Source organism: Chiloscyllium plagiosum, unplaced genomic scaffold (assembly GCF_037043375.1).
Source record: "Chiloscyllium plagiosum isolate Xiang-an unplaced genomic scaffold, Cpla_swu_hap1 HiC_scaffold_5, whole genome shotgun sequence".
Lineage (NCBI taxonomy): Eukaryota > Metazoa > Chordata > Chondrichthyes > Orectolobiformes > Hemiscylliidae > Chiloscyllium > Chiloscyllium plagiosum.
The window spans coordinates 112,875,976-112,900,460 of NW_028270143.1; the positions used below are offsets into that span (position 1 = coordinate 112,875,976).

General features: G+C 43.1%; 1 protein-coding gene across 5 annotated transcripts in view; it reads right to left on the reverse strand.

Annotated features, from left to right (window-relative positions):
* Window positions 1-10,011: 10,011 nt before the first annotated feature.
* Window positions 10,012-24,485, reverse strand: part of dpp6a (dipeptidyl-peptidase 6a) — a 1,528,415-nt gene continuing 1,513,941 nt past the window's right edge. For all 5 annotated transcript variants that reach the window (XM_043690726.2, XM_043690729.2, XM_043690724.2 and 2 more), the window contains exons 24-26: window positions 19,881-19,953; window positions 15,603-15,676; window positions 10,012-13,276 (exon numbers count right to left, since the gene is read on the reverse strand). In XM_043690726.2, the coding sequence (XP_043546661.2) occupies window positions 13,130-13,276; window positions 15,603-15,676; window positions 19,881-19,953 (294 nt within the window). In that variant the 3' untranslated portion in view covers window positions 10,012-13,129. The remainder of the gene's footprint in view (window positions 13,277-15,602; window positions 15,677-19,880; window positions 19,954-24,485) is intronic.

Here is a 24,485-nt window from a genome sequence, read left to right on the forward strand (position 1 = left end):
CAGGAAGGAATATGGTCTACATGTGACTGCAGACCCACAGCAATGTGGTATACTCTTAACAGCCCTCTGGGTAATTAGGGATGTGTAATAAATGCTGGCTTGGCCAACAACACCCTCCTCCAATGAATTAAATATAAAAGACATTTAGAATGGCATAGCAATTTATTGTCACGTATTTTTACCAAAACAAACACCCACGCCGCCTTTATGAATGGCAGAAGTCATAGATAAGAAGAAAAAGTAAAAATTAAGACAGAAAAAAAATCATCTCAGATCAATGTCCATTTGGGTATAGTCGATTAAATTAACAAATGCTGAAATACTGTAAGCGGCTGCTGAAGAAAACCTCCATGCTGATGAGACCTTCACGCTGGGTTTAGACTGTAAAACCTGGACTAGGCAAAAGTGAGTACTGTAGATGCTGGAAACCAGATGAAGGGCTTTTGCCCGAAACGTCAATTTTCCTGCTCCTCGGATGCTGCCTGACCTGCTGTGCTTTTCCAGAACCACTCTAATCTAGATTCTGCAAAACTTGGAGACCGCCACAATGGACTGGAATCCTCCTCACTAGGTCCGAGCTGGGAGAAGATGCCACCCACTGAAGAATTTAAACACGGTACATGTAGTGTTTGGAACCAGGACCTGGAGGCTCTCATTGACCGTGAGGTCCTTCATTGGGGTTGTTAACCTGGGCCAATCAGGGAGCCTTGGCTGACAGATATAAACAGGAGATGCCTACTTTCCAAAGCAGGTGGTCGGACGTGCGTTCACAAGGTGATGTGCAAAAATTCCAAGAAGATGGGAAAATCAGTTTATAGTAATAATATGAATGTGTTTGTCCAATCAGAAGAGTTGCTAGGTGTTAAACACACTGATTAAAGATGTTGTGCTTGGGAAAACCTGAATTTATAGGCACTGGCACAATTGAAAAGCAACTGTGCATTGTCTTGTGTTTAATAAAATTGACTTTACAAGCAAAAAAAAAAAGGAGCTTGAGAAGGTCATCTCCATCCCATGTACAGTGCCCATGTAAGTAGAGGGTGACTTGGTGATGGGATGCCAGCCTCTGTGCTGCTATTTCAGGGACAGCCTTTTTCCTCGGATCGTGATGACTAGCACGTGGGAACATTGCTTTAAACTGAGGGGTGATAGTTATAGGACAGATGTCAGAGGTAGTTTCTTTACTCAGAGAGTAGTAAGGGTGTGGAACGTCCAGCCTGCAACAGTAGTAGACTCGTCACCTTTAAGGGCATTTAAATGGTCATTGGATAAACATATGGACGAGAATGGAATAGTGGAGGATAGATGGGCTTCAGATTGGTTTCACAGGTTAGCACAACATCAAGGGCCGAAGGGTCTGTACTGCGCTGCTATGTTTTATGTTCTATTTCAGTAATATAACAAATAAAAATACGGTTTCAAAGAATGTTCACTTTGGTGGCAATCTCCAGTGGTTGCCTTAAGGATTGCTGCTTAGGCTGCAGGTAAAGGGGTGGAAAAGTTCTTTGACCCTCTTCACTAATACTCCTTTACCCCAGTTACTCCCCATACACCCTGATGCTGTTAAAATCTGAAAACTTATCTCCTACCTTTGGAGCGGGATTTGTACCCACAACCTCTGGTTCGGAGACAAAATGCTCATTGGTGAAACACACCTGAAAATGTAAAGGAGAGGAAATATATTGTTTACGACATTAACTGAACTCTCATTTTAGAACAGCAGCAACAGCATCAGGATGGCTTAGTGGTTAACACTACTGCCTCACAGCACCAGGGACCTGGGTTCGATTCCAGCCTTGGGTGACAGTCTGTGTGGAGTTTGCACGTTCTCCCTGTGCCTGTGTGGGTTTCCTCTGGGTGCTCTGATTTCCTCCCACAGTCCAAAGGTTACAGATTAGGTAGATTGACCATGCTAAATTGCCCCATAGTGTTGGGTTAGTTGGGCTCATCATGAGTAATAGGGTAGGGGCTTGGGTGTGGGTGGGATGCCCTTCAAAGGATTGGACCCAATGAGCTGAATTACCTGTTTCCACTCTATGAGGATTCTACCTACAAAGATAAAATGCTGTTGAAGGAAATGCTCCAGAAGAAAGGTTTTGTTATGTGAAATGTTGTTGTGTCAACTTACTGAACAAATTGTTACTCTGTTGTTAAGCTATTCTGCCTAGAACTTCAATTTCATTCCATGATGAGCAATACCAACGGCAGCAGCACAGCTCACAACCCGGCTGGTTGAATCTATAGTGTACGGTAGTACTGATCAAAGTGGAAAATGTTCTTATCCTTTCCACCAAACTTACAGTCAACTCTATGCCATTTCTCAGAGTTGGTGGTTCAAGAATTGTGGATAAACTCACCTTCAGATTCTAATCAGTTCACTCTTCCATTGAATTGATATCAAATAGGAGAAAGTGAGGACTGCAGATGCTGGAGATCAGAGATTGAAAATGTGTTGCTGGAAAAGCGCAGCAGGTCAGGCAGCATCAAAGGAACAGGAGAATCGACGTTCCGGGTCAAAATGTCAATATCAATTTCCTGCCCTATACCCACCGGTGAAACTGGGAGCCAGTTTTGCAACTATGAATACTTTGACAGTTTCTTTTAAGCAATAAGGAGCCAATGAAATGATTTAACGTGATCCTGAACTTTTCAAGTTCATTTTGCTTCAGAGGCTGTGAGGTGGAAATCAATTTGCTAAGTGTCTGATGAAGAAACAACATTGATCATCACATTTGGGTGATAGTGTGTTGTTTGTGTGTGGACTTGCAGCATGGCATTGTTGCAATTGAACATGCAACGTGCATTGGCGAGCTTGAAGCTCCTCCAGTCCAGATCTTACCTGTGTGGTTGACAAACTGAGCACAGTTAATGAGAGCACTGATTGCAATGTCATGTGGACAATGAAAAAAGTTGGATTAAAAATGAATAAGCTGAAAAAGGTGGGAAATCCTTCATACCAGCACGAGTACATGAGTAGCAAGTGAAACTGTGCGTGTAGTTTATAATGTGGAGTGATTTTGCATTTCAGATATTGTTACAGATTGTCATTTCTTCATTACTTAATGCATGCTTGAAATGTTAGTCTTATAACATCATGTTGCATTTTTGTCCCAAAAGTGTCCTGACCGTCATTTATGCCTGAATCAAAATCAATAAAAACAGTTTATCCTCTTATTTATCTCACCCTTGATTTTGGGATCTTGCTGTGCGCAAAGTGTCCACCTCACTTCCCTATGGTGTGTGTTTTAAAAATATTTAATTTGCTTAAGAAATGCAAGTTTCTCACATTCAAACTCTGTAACCAGAAACTAAGAAAGTGGCATTTAAATGGTGATTGATGTAAGTTTGACCCATACAAAAACTTACCATAAACTAATAGCAGACGAGGCAGGAGAATTTACTCAAAGGGGAAGGCAGCTGTGCCACAGGAAGCATTCTCATTGGGAAATGCCAGAATGGAACCTGACAAATCAAGGGTTCTTCTTGGGCAGTAGCATTAATAGGGTTCAATTCCTACTTTTCCTAGAGGTGTCCAATAATATCTCTGAACAAATTGATTCGGAAAATATCTAAATCCTTACAAGTGTTGTTAACATCTGTGAGGGTGATAGAGATAACTGTAGGAAGGGCCAGGTAGTTGGAGGTGGGTAGGTGGAAAAATAGTGACATTGTGTAATGTCACTGGTTAGTAATAAAATCCCATCATACAGCTGGGGAAACAAATGCAACTAATAATTCAGAATGTACAGCTAAGTTCAGTAATGGTGACTACAAATTGTTGGGAAAATCCATCTGTTTCACTAACGTGCATGGGGACATCCTGACCTGGTCTGGCCGAACGCAACGTGGTTGACTCTTAACTTGATTTTGAAATCTACGAACAAGTCAATTCATGAATGGCAACTGGAAGTGGGCATCAAATGCTGGCCTTGCCAGGGCTGCTTCCCATGTCCTATGAAATATTTAAAAAAAGATCGTTTGGATTGTTTTCTTTGGAGCAGAGATGGTTGTGGGGAGAGGGGGCCTGAAAAAGACACATAGGTGATGAGGAGTGGATAGAAAGCAGCTGTTCCCTTTAGTTGAAGGGTTAATAGCAAGGTGGCATCATTTTAAGATGAGAGGCAACAGGTTTAGAGGAGATTTAAGGAAGAACATTCTCACAGAGGATGGTGGGATTCTGGAGTATGTTACCTGAACGGGTAGTCAGCACAGAAACAGACCCTATGGTCCAACCAGTCCGCACCGACCATAATCCCAAACTAAACTAGTCCCACCTGCCTGTGCTTGGCCCATATCTCAATCATAGAATCCCTACAGTGTGGAAACAGGCCATTTGGCCCAACAAGCGCATACCGACTCTCTGAAGAGTATCCCACTCAGACCCAGCCCTCTATCCTATTCTGCTACATTTCCCCTGACTAATGCACCTAGCCTATATATCCCAGAACATTGTGGGCAATTTAGCATGGCCAATTCACCTAACTTGCACATCCCTGGTCTGTGGGAGGAAACCCGCACAGACAGTTGCCTGAAGGTGGAATTGAACAAGGTCCCTGGTGCTGTGAGGCAGCAGTGCTAACCACTGAGCCACCATGCCGCCCTTAAAGTAGGATTTCGCCCACTTGGCATTTATTGTACCTTTTGTGGTACAGATTTGATGGACTGAAGGGCCTCTTGTATGATTCTCTGATTGTAGAACTGTCTGGGATACATCACATGGTCGGTCATCGGGCTTCCAAAGAAGTTGTCTCATTGTCACAGAGGGCTGTGGAGACTAATCACTGAGCATATTTAAAACCATGAAAAACTTCTGGTTAAACTGTGACTCGAATATGAAAAATGCTAAGTTCAGCTGCCCATTTTAGGTCAAATCTTTCTATAGAAATTATTATTTATATTTGGTCAGTTAAATATTGAAAACTTTGTCCAATGAGGAGAAGAGATGTCAGTGAAACATCAAAACAGAGGGATTTGTGATAGAATCATAGAGCCCTTAGAGTGTGGATGCAGGCCCTTCGGCCCAACAAGTCCACTTAGATCCTCCAAAGAGTAACCTATCCAAACCCATTCTCATACCCCATTTCTCTACATTTACCCCTAACTAATGCACTTAATCTAGATTAGATGAGATTCCCTACAGTATGGAAACAGGCTCTTCAGCCCAACAAGTCCACACCGACCCTCCGAAGAGCAAACCACCCAGACCCATTCCCCTCCATTTACCCCTGCACCTAACACTACGAGTAATTTAGCATGGCCAATTCACGTAACCTACACATCTTTGAACCGTGGGAGGAAACCCAAACAGACACAGGGAAAATGTGCAAGGTCCACACAGACAGTTGCCTGAGGCCGGGTCCCTGGCGCTGTGAGACAGCAGTGCTAACCACTGAGTCATCATGCCGCCCCATTCCTCAACACATTATGGGCACATCTTTGGATTGTGGGAGGAAACCAGAGCACCCGGAGGAAACCCACACAGACACAGGGAGAACGTGCAAACTCCACACAGAGACAGTCGGCTGAGGCTGGAATGGAACCCAGGTCCCTGGTGTTGTGAGGTAGCAGTGCTAACCACTGAGCGACTGTGAGAGGGTGGCAGTTCTTAAAAAGCAGAAGGCAAAAGGACACCACAATTAGAGATGTAAGGGATTAAACATGTGGAAGTGTAAATAGACCGGAGTAGCAGCAGGAAGGCTGGAAAATTGGTGGGGGAGAGAAGGAATCCCACGGTCCCAGATGGAGCAGAGGATTGTTGAGTAGGTGTGTGAGATGCAGCTCATGGGCATGTCCCGAAAGGAACCCCACCCTGAGCAGCAACTCACACCTTCCCCAAAGCCCGTCACTTCCCTACAGGGAAGAATGTGCATAGAAAAATCACAGCAAGTTTTCTGTTTGGCAACATGTTATTTTTAAAAATTTATTCACAGGCTGTAGAGGGTCACGTTGGCTCGGTGGTTAACGGTACTGCCTCACAGCACCAGGGACCCAGGTTTGATTCCACCCTCAGGCAAATGTTTTTTTGGAGTTTGTACACGCTTCCTGTGTCTGTGTGGGTTTCCTCCTACAATTCAAAGATGTGGAGGATAGGTGGATTGGCAAAGTTAAATTTCCCCATGGTGTCCAGCGATGTACAGTCGACGTGAATTAGCCATGGGAAATATGGGGATAGGGTGAAGGGACTGAGCTTGGGTGGGACACTCTTTCTCAGAAGGTTGCTGCAGACTTGGGCTGCATGGCTTCTTGCCATACTGTAGGGATTCAATGTTTCTACTCTCTGATGAGGGTGTCACTGGCTGGGTCAGCACTTAGAGTCATAGAGTCATAGAGATGGACAGCATGGAAACAGACCCTTCAGTCCAACCCGTCCATGTTGACCAGATATCCCAACCTAATCTAGTCTCACCTGCCAGCAACCAGCCCATATCCCTCCAAACCCTTCCAATTCATACACCCATCCAAATGCCTTTGAAATGTTGCAATTGTACCAGCCTCCACCACTTCCTCTGGCAGTTCATTCCATACATGTACCACCCTCTGTGTGAATAAGTTGCCCCCTTAGGTCCCTTTTATAACTTTCTCCTCTCACCCTAAACCAATGCCCTCTAGTTCTGGACTCCCCAACCCCAGGGAAAAGACTTTGTCTATTTATCCTAACCATGCCCCTCATAATTTTGTAAACTTCTATAAGGTCACCCCTCAGCCTCTGACGCTCCAGGGAAAACAGCCCCAGCCTGTTTAGCCTCTCCCTATAGCTCAAATCCTCCAACCCTGGCAACATCCTTGTAAATCTTTTCTGAACCCTTTCAAGTTTCACAACATCTTTCTGATAGGAAGGAGACCAGAATTGCACGTAATATTCCAACAGTGGCCTAACCAATGTCCTGTACAGCCGCAACAAGCCCTCCCAACTCCTGTACTCAATACTCTGACCAATAAAGGCAAGCATACAAAACGCCTTCTTCACTAACCTATCTACCTGCGATTCCACTTGCAAGAAGCTATGAACCTGCACTCCAAGGTCTCTTTGTTCAGCAACACTCCCTAGGACCTTACCATTAAGTGTATAAGTCCTGTTAAGATTTGCTTTCCCAAAATGCAGCACCTCGCACTTATCTGAATTAAACTCCATCTACCACTTCTCAGCCCATTGGCCCATCTGGTCCAGATCCTGTTGTAATCTGAGGTAACCCTCTTTTCTGTCCACTATACCTCCAATTTTGGTGTCATCTGCAAACTTACTAACTGTACCTCTTATGCTCGCATCCAAATCATTTATGTAAATGACAAAAAGTAGAGGACCCAGCACCAATCCTCGTGGCACTCCACTGGTCACAGTCTGAAAAACAACCCTCCACCACCACCCTCTGTCTTCTACCTTTGAGCCAGTTCTGTATCCAAATAGCTAATTCTCCCTGTATTCCATGAGATCTAACATTGCTAACCAGTCTCCCATGGGGAACCTTGTCGAATGCCTTATTGAAGTCCATATAGATCACATCTACCGCTCTGCCCTCATCGATCCTCTTTGTTACTTCTTCAAAAAACTCAATCAATTTGTGAGACATGATTTCCCACGCACAAAGCTATATTGATTATCCCTAATTAGTCCTTGCCTTTCCAAATGCATGTATATCCTGTCCCTCAGGATTTCCTCCAACAACTTGCCCACCACCGAGGTCAGGCTCACTGGTCTATAGTTCCCTGGCTTGTCCTCACTACCCTTCTTAAAGAGTGGCACCACGTTAGCCAGCCTCCAGTCTTCTGGCACCTCACTTATGACTATTGATGATACAGATATCTCAGCAAGAGGTCCAGCAATCTCTAGCTTCCCACAGAGTCATGATTTGGAGATGCTGGTGTTGGACTGGGGTTTACAAAGTTAAAAATCACACAATGCCAGGTTACAGTCCAACAGGTTTAATTGGAAGCACTAGCTTTCGGAGCACAACCACCTGATGAAGGAGCAGCGCTCCGAAAGCTCGTCCTTTCAATTAAACCTGTAGGACTATAACCTGGTGTGTGATTTTTAACTTCCCACAGAGTTCTTGGGTACACCTGATCAGGTCCAGAGGACAGTTAGGTGTCAACCACAGTGTTCTGGGTCTGGAGTCACATGTACGCCAGACCAGGTAAGGACAGCAGTTTCCTTCCTTAAAGGACATTTATAAACCACACCCTTTTTCCCTTGGCCAAAACCAGCAATGGTTTCATGGTCATAATTAGGTTCTTAATCCAAAAGTTTTAGTGAATTCAAATTCCACAATCTGTGCAGGATTCGAATCTAGGTCTCCAGAACATTACCTGGGCTTCTGCACTTTTGAACTAATGATGATGCTTCTTTGATTTTGAAGGAGGGTCACTGAACCTGAAACATTAATTCTGCTTTCTCTCCACAGTCGCTGAGTTCTGTTTTTTGTGTTAGTGATGGGCTGTCAATTTGAGCTACGATGAAAAATAAAACTTTTCAGTTTACTCCCAGATTATTGCTTGTACCCAAATTAGTAACTTTGCTCAGTCATTTTCAGTATTGAGCATTAAGGTAAGCAGCAGATTGGTGATGATCATGTAGTGTCATGCCTGAAATAGGAATCAGCAATGCTGTGGCAAAGCTACTGGTGTTATGCATTTTTGTTCTGTTTAACTTTTCTAATGCATGGAATGATGGTGGTGAGATTACTTTTGATTGAATAGCAGTAAAATATTCCATTTTCCTTACACTTTATCAATTGATGGCAAAGATTGTACAGTAGGAATAACAGCGAAGCTATCTATGCTCATTATTATTTGAGAGCAAATCAGACAGCCGGTTCTTGCAGCTGCTTATACACAGTTAAATGCAGACCTCAGGGAGTCACAGTCTCATTTGTGCTGGTCCTCGGGAAATGATTAGATTCCCGACAATGTGGAAACAGGCCCTTCGGCCCAACCAGTCCACACCGACCCTTCGAAGAGTAACTCACCCACCCATTTCCCTCTAACCAATGCACTGAGCACTACGGGCAATTTAGCATGGCCAATTCACCTGACCTGCACATCTTTGAACTGTGGGAGGAAACCGGAGCACCCAGAGGAAACCCACGCAGACACGAGGAGAATGTGCAAACTCCACACAGACAGTCGCCTGAAGCTGGAATCGAACTTGGGACCCTGGTGAGGCAGCAGTGCTACCCACTGAGCCACCGTCCTGCCCCAAATGATATCCTGCTGGGAGATATGGACACTGAAAGAGAATGAAGTTGCTCTGTAATAGATACAAAACATTTACAAAGTTAAGGCCTGTCCATTTGTGTAACTAAATGTTTAATGGTATGCTGCAAATCTTAATTGCTGACAAATGACTTCTCTGTTGCTGGAAATTATTTTTTACGAGTCGTGATTCCTTCAGAATTTAATTATTCTTGGAGATATAAAATATAAAATTATGTAATAAATGTTTTTTTTGACCTTCTCTTCTTGTCACGTTTATTTCTGCTCTCAATCCAACCTTTCCTTTCCTCTCCTTATCTCATTATATGCAGATGATTCGACATTAATTAAGGATTCTAGCTTTCACTCCCTGCTTCAGACTCTGCATGCTTTATTATGAATGCATCAATCCGATTGCTGGAGGGGACACATCATTGCTTACTCTATTCACACTCAATCACGACCACCTCAAGAGGATGATGTGCCAAGATGACTTTCGAATCAGCTCAAGCTGCAATGCAAGAAAAAAGCCCATAGAATGTCTGTGGGCTAGTACGAGTCCAAGGAATTGTCTTTGTCACTCACTCACCACGGACCGGTAACATGGTTAATGTGACACTGATTCTTCACTTGTAATCACTGGGAAGGAGTTGAGAGTGAAATATATTTTTTCTTGTACTGTCATCAGTACCTTTTCAGTTTTTGAATTTCTCGAGATGTGGAAACCTGTTATTGGAGAATTAAGTTGAATAATTCCCTCAACCCCTCACCACTATTCTCACATTCCTGCTTTCAGAAATAACTCCAGACCAGCTCCATGGATTGAGGGATCTCAGAATTCAATAGAATTTATTGAATAAGTTTGGTAGGAAATGATAATATCATCAACTCAATGAGACAGTTTTACATACACAGCAATAAGAAAAATGAAATGGTTAAAACAACATTGTAATTGCACCTGATATGAACAGTTATTGATACTTTGACAGCAAGATTTTATAATATGGTTTTCTACTGTGACCGGTGCTAAACTGTAAAGTTGTGGTACAGGATCGGTAGTCATATGGCAACGTGTTAGTACTTTGATGGCAATGCATTAGTCCTTCCATTGCTTCACATTTCTTTCTTAGTTCCCAAGCTTCTGTCTTCATCACAATGGTGAAACTGTCAGAGAATATTTTGTAATTAGATGAACCAGTATGAAAGTGCCAATGTTTAAAGGTCTAAAAGGATATTGGATGTAATTACTCCAAAAAACCGGATTAACTGTCATCATTCATATGGGTTCCTTCACACAGTCTGTGTTGTGAAGGACTCTTGGGCAAGATGACCAAGATCAGGAGTGATTTAAGCAATAGACTGATGCTATGAGGGTGCTTTTCAGAATGAGGATAAGGACACAAGGGCTAGGTTTTCCCAACCTTGGAGACGGGGGTTGTGGGGCAAAGAAAATGGCAGTCTAAATCAGATCACTCCTCACCACCTTCCTCCCTTTACCAAGGTGGTAAATGCCCATGTGAAGCAGCTTCCCAACAGCAGCCACCAGCGCCAGAGGTTCCAAGGCCAAATGACAAGGACTACGGGAGGTCGAAAGCTTTCCACCATCTTTCATTATCCCGTAAAAAGGGGTTTGCCATCCACCTTAAAGTTCCTGCTGGCTGTGGGCATCATGGTTCCATTAAATATATGTAGGCAGCCAAGAGTGCTCCATGGTAGCTGCCACCTCTGCCAGCCTGACTTTACTGTGGGCCCTTTGATTGCACCTGGAGTCTTGAGCGTTCACTCCTCTTCTCTAATAAGACGTCAAGCATTGAAGTAGTCGGTTAGGAGGCCGCTAGGAAGCAATGGGCTTGAAAACCCCCAGTACAGGCCTGGTGTTGAGGTCTGAACTCCAGCAAGAAAATCCAGCCCTTGGTTGTCTAGTCTAATGTTACAACCGGTATCCTCATGGTTCTGAAATCAAAGGAGCCTAAGCAAAGGGGAGACATTGAGATTCCTAGGTGGGAGGGTTACATTGCAAAATGAGCCATTTACTAAACCTGTAGTCAGAACACAAAAACCCATAAATCGGAGATGATTTCATGAGGAATTGTCCACATTGTTGATCGTCTGAGCGCTACATCAACCTTTTCTTTTGTTCCACAAATGACAATATTTTTCACCCCCTCTCCACCCTCATTTATTTTCAGAATAATTAAAAAATATAACCAATAATATTTTTCACAAATCACAACAATATTCAGTACGTGAGCTCCAACAGTAACTTGGACGTAAAATATGTTAGGATGCTTTTTTTGCCATTTTATTTAAGAACATATACAAAACCTTAATGACTTGATTATTGTTGTCCATCTATCCTTGTCACTTATGATGGCTAAGCATAAAGTTGTATTGCAAAATAACAAGATTAACTGGGGCAAATTAGACGATTGATACAGTTTCTCTGGGGTGCAGAGATCAAATCAATGAGTGACTTGAACTTGCAATGTAATTATTGCATACAGACCGTTAAAGGTATATTACCGAACACCAACCTAATTCAATGAGAAATGTGATGGAGATGGAGAAGGCAACTCTGTTGATGTATGATAGCTATAGAGCAAAGAAAACAGGGATACATGAAAATAAAAGTTCACATTGCTAAATAAGAGCAACATTGCAACTGTACACCGAAAGCAAGCACTTTGCAATCATTCCGGAGATGGTGAGGTGTGTTGCCATGCACGGATGAATGTTATAAGACTGTCACACAACATACAAAGAAGAAAGGCATTTGGAAACCTGCAACATTATTGTCAGCATCAAGGATATACATTCATTAAAGTAACAGCAAAGGAACTCTGAACTTCACAGCTGGCTTTCAATGTTCCTGCTGGAATGGGGTGAACTGGAGATGAATGTGGAACTTTGTGCACACATTCAGAAGAGAAGAAAAGAAAAAACTTTACATTCACACAACAAAGGAATGGCAGCTGAGTTTATTTGGACAATGCAGCCCCACGTTGAGTAAAACCAAATGGCTTCAAACTGCGGAATTACAAGCAAAACCTTAAACATCTGCCATGATAGCAATGGAACTGCCTTATGGACAGAGGTAATTGCAAATCACCAAGGTCCTGACAATACCTTAGAGGTGGGAATGGAGGCAAGAGCTATATATACAAAATATAGTGAATTTTAATCATTCTTGGGGTATGTGGTTGACATAATCAGGGAGGAGGGGCATATACAGCAAGGAGGCTATATCCCACCTGCAGATTTGTTCCATGAAAATCCAAATAGAGAGGAGGGGGTGTGGGGGTGTGGGATGGGTGCAGGAGGATAATTGAAATACAAATAATGGAGGCTCCACTTCAAGTGAAAGGATTTTCTTGTCTTACAGGTTGTGCTCTGAAACTGCTGCTTGTGCAGTTAGATTTCCACCTCACGCCATGAAACATTCGCTGATATACCGAGGTTAGGGGGAAGGGTGGGTGGTTTTACTGTTCTTCTCCACATCTAGAGTGACCCTGACAAGGCGTTTGCAGAGCATGTTGGGCCCTCTTGATCTACTCGACCTCTGAACCTAACGGCGCTTTCCTCCATCTTCCATTAAGTGTATTCTTTCATGGTCCCCCTTGGCATGTGAGAAATTACAAAGGTTGACACTTTAGTTTTCCAGGAAGGGGGAGGAAAATGGGTTGGAGAGGGAGGGGTTGGGGGGAAAGAGGCGGAGGGGTGGGGAGGGGTGGGAACGTCAGTTACACTGGAACAGTCAACCACTCTGATTGTTAATTTCATGCTGGAAGTTCTTCTGATGAGACCGCAGTGATGTCAGTGAAGCAGGCAGTTACTGCTCTCAGTCTTTGTAACATGCTAAACATAACACTGTTCTGGAAAACAAAATCAGTTGTGTTTTATAAAAGAGATGTTTGTGCTTGGCAAGCCGCTCAAAAACGATCTAGTCATCCTCTTCGTCCCCCACTTTCGATGTCTCTGTGTTCTTGTTTGGGCACCTAAAGCACTTCTCGAAGAACCTGATAATGGTTTTGTGTAGGTGCAGCCAGACTGTGGGTTTCTCCATGTAATGGCCTTCATCAGGATATATCTGCAAAAGGGTTAGATTTACACCTGAGTAATGCACTGCAGGAAATTAATGACAATGACAATAACCACTGACATTCATATGGTGCCTGTGTCATTCCCAAGCTGCTCCGCAATGGGTTTTATCAATCAACACTAATAACTTGCCTTGTATAGCGAGGCCTAGATTTTAACTTAAAACAGGCGTGAAGTTATCACTGCTCACTTTTATGAAAGAGGAAATCGGACAGAGTCCTTACAGATGGCATGGTGGCTCAGTGGTTAGCACTACTGCCTCACAATGTCAGGGACCTGGGTTCAATTCCAGCCTTGGGCTATTGTCTGTGTGGAGCTTTCACATTCTCCCTGTGTCTGCATGGGTTTCTTCAGGGTACTCTGGTTCCATCCCACAGTCCAAAGATGTGCAGGTTAGGTGAATTGGCCATTGCTAAATTGTCCATAGTGTCCAAGGATGTGCAGGCTAGTTGGGTTAACCATGGGAAATACAGGGATACTGTAATGGGGTAAGTACTAGTTTTGGTCACCCAGTTATAGGAAGGATATTATCAAGCTGGAGAGGGTTCAGAAGAGATTTACCAGGATGTTGCTGGGTGTAGAAGGCTCAAGTTATAAAGGAAGGCTGGGACATTTTTCACTGGAGTATAGGGGGTTGAGAAGTGACCTGACAGAAGTTTACAAAATAAAGAGAGGTATGGATAGAGCTAATGGTAGTTGTCTTTTCCATAAGTTGGGGAATTTTAAGTCTAGGGGGCACATTCTTAAGGTGAGAGGAGAGAGACTTAAGAAAGACCTAAGAGGTAAATCCTTTTACACAGATGGAGGTTCGAGTGTGGAATGACCTTCCTGAGGAAGTGCTGGATGTGGACACAGTTACAATGTTTAAAAGATATTTTGTGGTTACATAAATAGAGAAGGTTTGTAGGGATATGGGCCAGGAGCAGGCAGATGGGACTCTTTTAGTTTGGGATTATGTTTGGCATGGGCTGGTTGGACCAAAGGGTCAATTTATGTGCTGTCTAACTCTATGGTTGGGATGCTCTTCATAGGGGCAGTGTGGACGCACTGGGCTGAGTGGTCTGCTTTCACTCTGTAGGGAATCGATGAAACTTCTTAGAGCATGTCCAATTAATCTCACTCTCCCTCTCTTTATTGTATCACGAAGATTTTCTTTCTCCTTCAAGCATACGTATTTTAGAGGTGAACCACATTTTTTTATTAACTGGCACCTATGGGACCATGAATGTGCAACTAAATCAAATATTCTGATTAGTCAAGGGTCCACACAAAAACACACACTCAGTAATAGAGATGTACTGCAGGAAGCTATACAGATCACTATTACGCTTTATTTACAGCATAAGTCATTTAAATGATAATACAACTGTGCCTTAAATAAAACATTCTGGCAAAGAGCCTCGTCTCTCATATTCTCAATGGACTACTTTAAGATTGTGGTAATGCAGTACACTTTGCATTATTTGAGGTATGTAATTTATGCTGGTTTATCGAGAGTTCTGGTTCATTTAAGGTGCCAGTTAAACCAAAGTTTGCTGTACACATTATTTTTCTGTTGGTCTTCAGGCAGTCATTACAAATCCTAAACATTGTTTGACTACATTGTTTTCTTCATGTTCCCTCAGGTTTTTCAGCCAATCAGTGTTAATCTGTCCCCTTTTGCTTTTGACCCCTTCAGCCAATGGAAACAGCATCTCCTTATTTATGCTCTCCAAACCATTAATGACTTGAAACATCTCTATCGCATCTCCTCTCAGCCTTCACTGTTCCAAGGAGAACAATCTAGGTCCTCCATTTAATCCACACAATTTTTCTTCTTCTTCATTCTTTCATGGGATGTATCACTGTCTAGGTTGGCATTGGCTGTCCATCCCTAATTGAACTTGAGCTGAGTGGCTTGTCAGGTCATTTCAGAGGGTATTTAGGAATCTACTATATTGATGTGTATCTAGAGTCATACGTAGGCCAGACCATGTAAGGATGAGATTTTCTACCCCAAATAACTTTAGTGAACCAATCTGTTCTTAATATAACAACTAGCAATAGTTGCCATGATCACAATGACTGGGACGACCTTTATATTCCAGATTTATTAAGAATTTAAATTCCACCAGCTTCTCTGAATTAGCATTAAGCATCAGTTTGAACCACTGTGCCACCATATCTCCCATGAGGTTGTGGGTTTTTGGTGAACTAGCAAGCCAAATTATTAATCAGCGTACACAAGTTCAAATCCTACCATGTAGATTGCGAAGGAAAGCCATCCTTTATAATTCAATATAGTAACTCTGTAAGGCACGGCAAACATAACATACCTGCAATGAATAGTTAGCCTTTGCACTGATTAAGTGGGTTATAAGATCTGCTGTATGTTGGAAATGGACAGTTTCTGAAAAAGGAAAAGATGCAGTCATGAGATAGAAAAACAATACAAACTAAGTCCTGCAAGCTGAAGTAAAGGAAACAAATAGTGGAAGTAAACAGCAAGATTATCAGGATTTGAAGAAAAAACAGATAGCAAGGAAGATCTACAAAATGTGAGGAATATACCAATGGCCCATTCAGCCTTTCAAAGCTCCTCCTCCATTCATTTCAATTCTGACTGATCTGTATGTTAATCTCCAGTTACCTGCTGCAGTTCTACCACCACTTAATACCCTTGGCTTAACTAAAATATAATGATTTCAGATTTGAGATTTTCAATTGATCGAACAACATTTTCGGACAAAGTTCCAGATTTTCACCATCTTCCTCGTGAAGAAATGCTTCCTGATGACAGCCATGAATGTTCTGGCTTCAATTTTAACATATATTTTCCTTTTGTCACTGCCCAAACGAATAGTTTCTCCCCAAGTACCCAATCAATCAATTCTTTCAGTCATCTTTAACCCCTCAATAATATTACTCATGAACTTTTCATATTCTGGGAAACAGAAGCTCTTATAATTCTTTTGCTCCAGGAGCCATTCTAGAAGATCTGGATACGACCCTCTCCCAATAAATCCTTTACTGGGGTGCTGTGCCCAAAACCATCTTCCTTCCAATGCTGGATGTGATGATGCTGTCAATTTAAGAGATTATTTTGTCCTAGTTTTTATTTTTGAAGAGAGATTGTAAGGCAGAGGTTGAAAGAAATTGTCTCTAAGAAAGTAAACAATTTGTGAAGCTTTGGGATGTTTTTAAAGTTAGAACATTAGAAGCAGCCTGGGTGTGGCCAGCTCTCACAGATCAGGCTTACTAGTTTTAGATTCAGTTTTATGGAATCCCAACAGCATGGAATCAGGCCCTTCGGTCCACACCGACCCTCTAAAGAGTAACCCACCCAAACCCATTCCCCTACCATCACCCCTGACTAATGCACCTAACCTACTCATCCCTGAACATTATGGGCAATTTAGCATGGCTAATCCACCTAACCTGCACATTTTTGGACTGCGGGAGGAAAACGGAGTACCCGGACATGGGGAGAATGTGCAAACTCCAAGCAGACAGTCACCCAAGGCCAGAATCGAACCCAGGTCCCTGGTGCTGTGAGGCAGCTGTGCTAACTACTGAGCCACCATGCTGCCTCTTTGGAGTCTCAAACATGTTGGAAACTTCAGTGAATGTCTCCTGGCTGCTATTTTCTCTGTATTTTCTCTTGATGCTTTTTTTCCTCCTAGATTGGAGAACTGCATACAAGAATATATTTCTGAATTTGCCTTTTTTCCAAGGGGTGTGTTTATGGGATGCTACTATATTAGACCAGCTAATTAGTAATAGGCACTGTATGTATGATTCTGTTAAGTTTTCCAATAGTTAAGTTATTTTAATTTCCTCCTTCTTTTGTTTGTATTTTAACTATAGTTTTTAAATAAATTGGTTAAACTATTCTGTGTTAGGCAAAACACAGTCACATTGTATCTGGAACATAGTACTTCACATCCATCTGTAAAATAAGAAAACGTTGGCGTCGAGGCTACCTTCTTAAAAATATTTTGAGGGGGTGCGATCTGGTCCATAACATGGACAACCTGTTGTAGGCTTTCACTGTGCTGTGCTTGTAAAATATAGATTTACCCTCATCCTGTAAGAGAAATAGACTTCTGACTTGAGTTTGATGTAATCTATCATTTAATGAACTGCTGTTCAAACTAAGATTCTATCATTTCTTGTATCCGAAAATGCAGCCAAATGTATAGTGATATATCAGACCACTCATCCTTAAATTACTGAAACTTCTGTAATTGGACGATAGCTTGCTTTTCTTAGCAAACTGTTGAGACTTAGTGAGATAATTATCATTTGGCTGTCAGTGAGTAGGTCTAACACTTCTGAACATTTCAATGTGTGAATCTAAAATGGCCATTTCCAATTGTCTGCCATTATCCTGTTCATTTATATCTTGTTTGGAGAGTACAGATCGATTGAAGAGGTCCCACAACAAATTCAGTCTACTTCATTCGAAGCAGGGCAAACACAGAGCTTGAGTGTGCAATAGGGCTGAATATTTTAAACTTAGGGTTCAGCATACCCAAAAGCAGCTCAGTGATGGAGGAGAATCTGGAACAAGTCTTGCTTCAAGAAATTGAGGTCTGTTCAATCAAGACTCAACACAAGAGCAGAATTCCTCTCAGATTAATCCTGCAAATCTGAGAGGAAATACAGCGCATAGAGTCTTAGGGCGGAATCTTATAGTGGTCTGAATGTTGGGGGCAGTGTTGAGATTTGCAGCACAATTGGACAAGAAGCCAGCAAGGCCTATTTGACATCGGGACTAACTCGCTGCATTATTTATGTATCTGTTGGCTGTGAAAGTGAGTTTCTCGCTAGGCAGCTGTGAGTTTCTTTGAAGGATATTTCAATCAAGATTCTTGCAACCTAACATCAGAGGGTTTGACTATAGCTTTAATGCTGTTTAATCTGTTTTCCACTGCTGTTTCTCAAGCTTAGATGTTTCTCATCAATCTGTTCAGAGACATTACCACACATATCTGGAGTGCGTAGGACTATAATCCAGGTTCCTTGGTATAGAGGTAGGGACACAACCATTTCACCACAAAATACCTCCATGTATTATTGATCATCCTCTCCAGATGTGTTATTACACATCTCTGGAGCAGGTGGGACTTGAACCCAGGCTCAGAGGTAGGGATACTACTGCAGTGCTGTAAGAACCTTTGGTCTCATTCAGATGAACTTGGCGTCAGCTGCTGAGTCGAGAGAAGTTTAACATTTAAGGGTGTAAGCCTTGGGAATCCATCTCATGGATCTGGATCTATGAACCCTGACGTTCCTAGGGATTTGGGAAGGGTGAGGGGAGGCTTGGCTAATTTAACAAATGGTTCTCATTGAATATTTCTCCTTCTGTTTCCCTTGCCTGCAGTGACAATGGTGTAAGAGCCTGGGGATTGGCTGAGAACAGGTCACTGATTACTGTTACTATGAGAGGCTGCTGTGGGCAGCAAGGAGTCAGTGGGCTTTCCTGAAGGACATGAGGGAAGGGGAGCATTCCTTCTCTTCCATGCTCGTGGGAACAGCCATAAAAAGCACAATACCTCTGGAGCCAGGTTCTCGTGTTTCCTAAATGCTGCTGGGCATCCCATGTCCATGTAATAGGACTTGCATGGAGGCAGAGTTTTCCCTCTCTACTGCATCCAGAAATGGCAGGAAGTGGATTGGCACCTATACCATCACACTCAATCACAGCAGTGGAGTGGAGCAGAAGGAAGCCATTCAGCCCAGTGTGTTTGCATTGGCTCTTTAAACAATCATGATTACCCAGTGTAAATCTCCTGCCTCTTCCCCATCCCCTTGTATACAATGTTGATCCACAAAATTATCCAGGGCCCTCTGTAATGCCTCCCGCCTCAGGCAACTGTCTGTATGGAGTTTGCACATTCTCCCCGGGTTTCCTCCGGGTGCTCCGGTTTCCTCCCACAGTCCAAAGATGTGCGGGTCAGGTGAATTGGCCATGCTAAATTGCCCGCAGTGTTAGGGAAAGAGGAGAATGGGTCATGGGTGGGTTGCTCTTCAGAGAGTCGGTGTGGACTTGTTGGGCCGAAGGACCTGTTTCCACACTGTAAGTAGTTTAATCTAATCAAGTTACAGAGAAAAAGCAGGAAAGTGGAGTTGAACATTATCATGGCCTATGTCTAGTGATTTTAGGTCCTTTTCTTAATTGTGTTAAAGAAAGTTAAATGTTGGAAAATTTCTTGCTCCCTCAATTTTAACCCTTGTCTCTAACTCTTCCTCAGAATCACAAAGTCATGACAGTGCAGCAAGTGGCTTTTGGCTCATTGTGCCTGAGCTGTGCTCTCCATGTAAAGACCTTTCCTGGCTGTGTGTAAGCCGACAATTGAGGCTGAATGGTCAAAGAGCAGAGGAATTCTGAGCAAAATGATTGCCTGCAACTGAACCTCAAAAACCCCAAATAGCCACCATTTGAGGAACAGCCAAGCTTTGCTAAGGTTCAGCCACGGTAGATCAGCACTGATTGATCACCCCGACAGTGAGCAGATGTCTGAGCCCTCCCACAGAAACCCTCCCCACACGATTTCAGGTCAGAGATTGTTACTGAGAACTCATGGAATTTCACTTGTCCACACTCTTACCATCTGCAGTTCCATGGATTAGCAGCAATTCTTCCTCTTGGAGTCGGGTCACTCGATATTCTAATTCCGACATCTACAAATGAAGCAGGAAGACATGTTGGTGCTTGATGATGCAATGTGTTTATAATTAGTGATCGGAAGTTACCATCTTGAATCTGAAGCCTTTCTTTTCTAGGAGAAAGCGAGGACTGCAGATGCTGGAGACCAGAGTTGAAAAATGTGGTGCTGGAAAAACACAGCAGGCCAGGCAGCATCCGAGGAGCAGGAGAATTGATGTTTCGGGCATGAGCCCTTCTTCAGGCTTTTCTATTCTAGTCAAGCAACAGAAGTCGATCTAATTGAGACCAGGTACACTGAGTAGATCTGTCTAATTACTGATATTGTAATGTATTAGTGTAGCCTGAAATATTAACACTGTATTTTCACAGATGCTGTCTTGTCCCCCATTTGCTGCTTATACTTCTACTGTCCCTTTCCTATAGTAAACTAAAAGTAAATTTCCATTTTGCAGCAATTTATCTCTCCACAAGATCTCCCATTCTTAGAAACAAAACATTGAAGGCTCACAGCTGGTATAGGGATTTCTTTGCAAAAGGAGAAATGTTGAAGTGTCAGAAATTGGCTCCAACAGAATGCTTTGATTTAACAAATCAAAGTTCACACTGAAGCAAGTGTCCTGAGGAGGGAGCTCCTGTCAGACAGGATGGCTGAAATCCTTGGAAATTGGTTCCAACTGGAATAGTGGAACCATTTGTTTATGTTTTAACTGTCAATGGGAAGTGGGATTGCTGAGTAGACCACCATTTCTTGTCCATCTCTCATTATTAAGGGCCAACCTCATTGCTGTGGGTCTTGACTCACATGTAGGCCAGACTAGGTGAGCAGTTCACTTGTTTGCTCATGGGATATGGATGTCCCTCGCTGGCCAATATTTATTGCCCAATGCGAGTTAACTGGTGATGATGAACTGTCTTCTCAAGCCAATGCAGCCCATACACTGTAGGTTGACCCACATTGTTGTTAGGGAGGGAATTTCAGGATTTTCACCCAACAATTATAAACGAATGTCGATACAGACTCATAGTCATGGAGATGTACGGCACGGAAACAGACCCTTCTGTCCAACTTGTCAATGCCAACCAGATATTCTACATTAATCTAGTCCCATTGGCCAGCACTTGGCCCATATCCCTCTAAACTTTCTGGATACTCTTTGGAGGGTCAGTGTGGACTTGTTTTGTCAAATGGCCTGTTTCCACACTGTAGCAATTCTACGATTCTATGATAAACCCTTCCTATTCATACACCCAGCCAGATGCCTTTTAAATATTGTAATTGTACCAGCTTCCACCACTTCCTCTGGCAGCTCATTCCATACACATCCACCCTCGATGTGAAAAAAGTTGCCTCATAGGTCCCTTTTAAATTTTTCTCCTCTCACCTTAAACCTAGGCTCTCTACATTTTAGACTCTCCTATCCTGGGGAACAGACTATTCACCCTATCCATTCCCCCTCCCCTGATTTTTTAAACTTCTTTATGGTTACCCCTCATCCTCTGATCCTCGAGGGGAAGATATATTTCTAAGTCAGGATGGTGAATGACTTGTTGGTGGTGGTGTTCCCATGTATCTGCTGCCCTCGTCCTTCTAAATGGAAGTGGGTTCAATGTTATTACATCAGTATTCTCCTACGTAGCATTGTTCAGATCGACACATCTTGCAGTTCCATTCATTCCTCTTTCTTGAAGAACTCTCTCACCTCCCCATCTGAACAGCCAACACTTATCTATTGCCATTGCCCTTTCACATGCCTCACAGTCATAGTCCCTTCTTCCTATACAAGTCATTACAAACACTTACACCTCTCTAGTCTCTTTTTTCTCTCTCTCTCTCTCTGCAGGCGAAGAATACACCCAACCTGGTGCATTGCAGGGTCAAGGGTTGAAGTGGATGGAGTCTGGGGGAGGGTGGCAGTGCTGATCCAGTTGCTCCACCAGGAAGGGATGATGTTCCAGGAGGGTTGCAGATGCCAGTGGCCTCCTGCTGTGACAGTGTGAGGCGCCAGTGCACGGACACTTGGGGAAAACTGACCCTCAACTGCCACTGAACAGATTCAAGAACCGCTTCTTCCTTGCTTTTATCAGATTTCTGAATGAACCTCTCAAATATTAATTCTGATCTCTCTCTCTGCACCTTCTTTGTGGCTGTAACACTGTAGTCTGCACTTTGTTCTGCTACCTTGATGCACTTTGTATGGTACGATCTGGCTATATAGGACTCAAAACAACACTCTTCACTGTAAATGTGGCAACAATCAAGCAGGGACTCTCACCCCATTTGCCCTGTGGTGGAGGAGAAGGAGAATTGTTGCTATGGGCAGTACTGTCGCTTCTCTTGTCCCTCGTCAGAGATGGACAGTGGAGTGTTCCAGCTGCTCCCGTGCAGGGAAGTGTAACCAAACATTTGTGTAATGCCTTCCAGGCAGTTGGTCGGGACCTGCCAAGCTGTATTTGAGGCTATGGGAGCACTGGAACAGAGGCCCATCACTGACCATGGCTGGAGCACTTCAATATCACTGATCAAAGTCTCCGCAACCTGTTAGTTTCACTGAGGAAGCTGGCCCCACAGTGATTCTGACCCTGCTGACAGTTCCCAGGCCAGCTGCTCTGCTTGGGAAATCCCGAATGCACGGGTAAAGTTGATGCTAAAGCTGCAGCTAACACCAAATCTCAGTGCTTTTAATTGCTCTTTCTTTTCATTGCTCTTTCTTTTCATCCCAAGGAGGTGTCCCTCTCCTCTTCAATTAACATAAACCTGGGAGAAGGCAGGTTAATGCTGGGATCCCAAACTGATGTCACCTTTAGGGGACCTAACTACCTGAATATGTGCAAACCCACCTCCCCTTGCCTGTAAAAGTTACCACTGTAGTCAGCAGTTCTTGAGCAAATGTGACTAGTTATTTATTATGGTCTTTTGCGCAGGAAAATCAAATCCCTACTGAGATACAAGGACTTCTACCTGCTCACTGTACCAAACTGACATGGTAGTAATAGTTACCTTTACTTATACGGTCTAATGTACTTTTAACTTTCCAAAGAATGTTCTTCATCCCTTTAACCTCTTCCTGCCAGTGTCCCATAATTCTATGCAGGCTGCAATTTGTTTTTAGCCAAATAACCATTCACCAGCTCTAAATACATTCACATTAATCTCTCTCACTCAGCAAAACAGATATATCCACTCTGGGGGGGCTTTTGTAATGGGTACAATGGGCAGGTAACAACTTGCTGTCTGGAAATCAAATCACTTCCATTCTTAGCAGGTGAATTCAAGGGAGCTGAACCTCATGGGATCAGTTTTTAAAAGAAATAAACTTTTTTGAGAAAGTCTAGCAAGCTAGAAAAGGAGATTGGTTAGCTCAGTTGACTGGATAGCTGGTTTACAATACAGAAAAATGCCAATAGCATGGGTTTAATTTCTGCATTGGCTGATGTTATTATGAAGAATTCTCTTTTTCAACCTTTCCACTCACCACCACCATTTGTCAGTCTCGAATGAGAGAGCAGTTCTATGGTCTGGTAAGATTATGGTCTCTTTACCTTCACCAAGCTAAAACTGCATAAAAATTAACTCATCAAACAGCCTTAAGAACATACTTAATAAATTTGCAACATACAGTCCATCTGTGCATAAGATGAGGCACATAGAAATATAGAAACCAGGAGCAGGTGTAGGTTACTTAGCTCTTCAAGCCAGTTCCACCATTCAATATGATCATTGCCAGACATCCAACCCAGTTCCTGCTTTCTCCCTGTACCCATTGATCCCTTTAGCATTAAGAATTATTTCTGTTGCGTTCTTGAAAATATTTGATGCTTCAGCCTCAACTGCTTTTTGTGGCAGAGAATTCCATTCTCTGGGTGAAGAAGTTTCTCCTCATCTAAGTCCTAAATGGCTTACTCTGCATCTTTAGACTGTGGCCTGCGGTTCTAGGCTCCTGGGCTATTGAGAACATCCTGTGCTTACCCTATCTCATTCTGTTAGAATTTTATACATTTCTGTGAGACCTCCCCTTGATTCTTCTAAACTCAAGTAAATATAGCCCTAACTGATCCAGTCTCTCCTCATACGCCAGTCCTGCCATCCCAGGAATCATTGAGGAGAAAGTGAGGTCTGCAGATGCTGGAGATCAGAGATGGAAATGTGTTGCTGGAAAAGCGCAGCAGGTCAGGCAGCATCCAGGGAACAGGAGAATCGACGTTTCGGGCATTAGCCCTTCTTCTGAAGAAGGGCTAATGCCCGAAACGTCGATTCTCCTGTTCCCTGGATGCTGCCTGACCTGCTGCGCTTTTCCAGCAACACATTTCCATCCCAGGAATCAGTCTGGTAAACCTTTGTTGCACTCCCTCTATTGCCAGTACATCCTTCCTCAGATAAGGAGACACAACTGCACTCAATACTCCAGTATGGTCTCCCCAAGGTACTATAGAATTGCAATAAGACCACCCTACTCCTGTACTCGAATCAGCTCACTATGAAGGACAACATTTGCCGTTTTCACTGTCTGCTGCTCCTGCAGCCACAGGTGTACAAGGACACACAGGG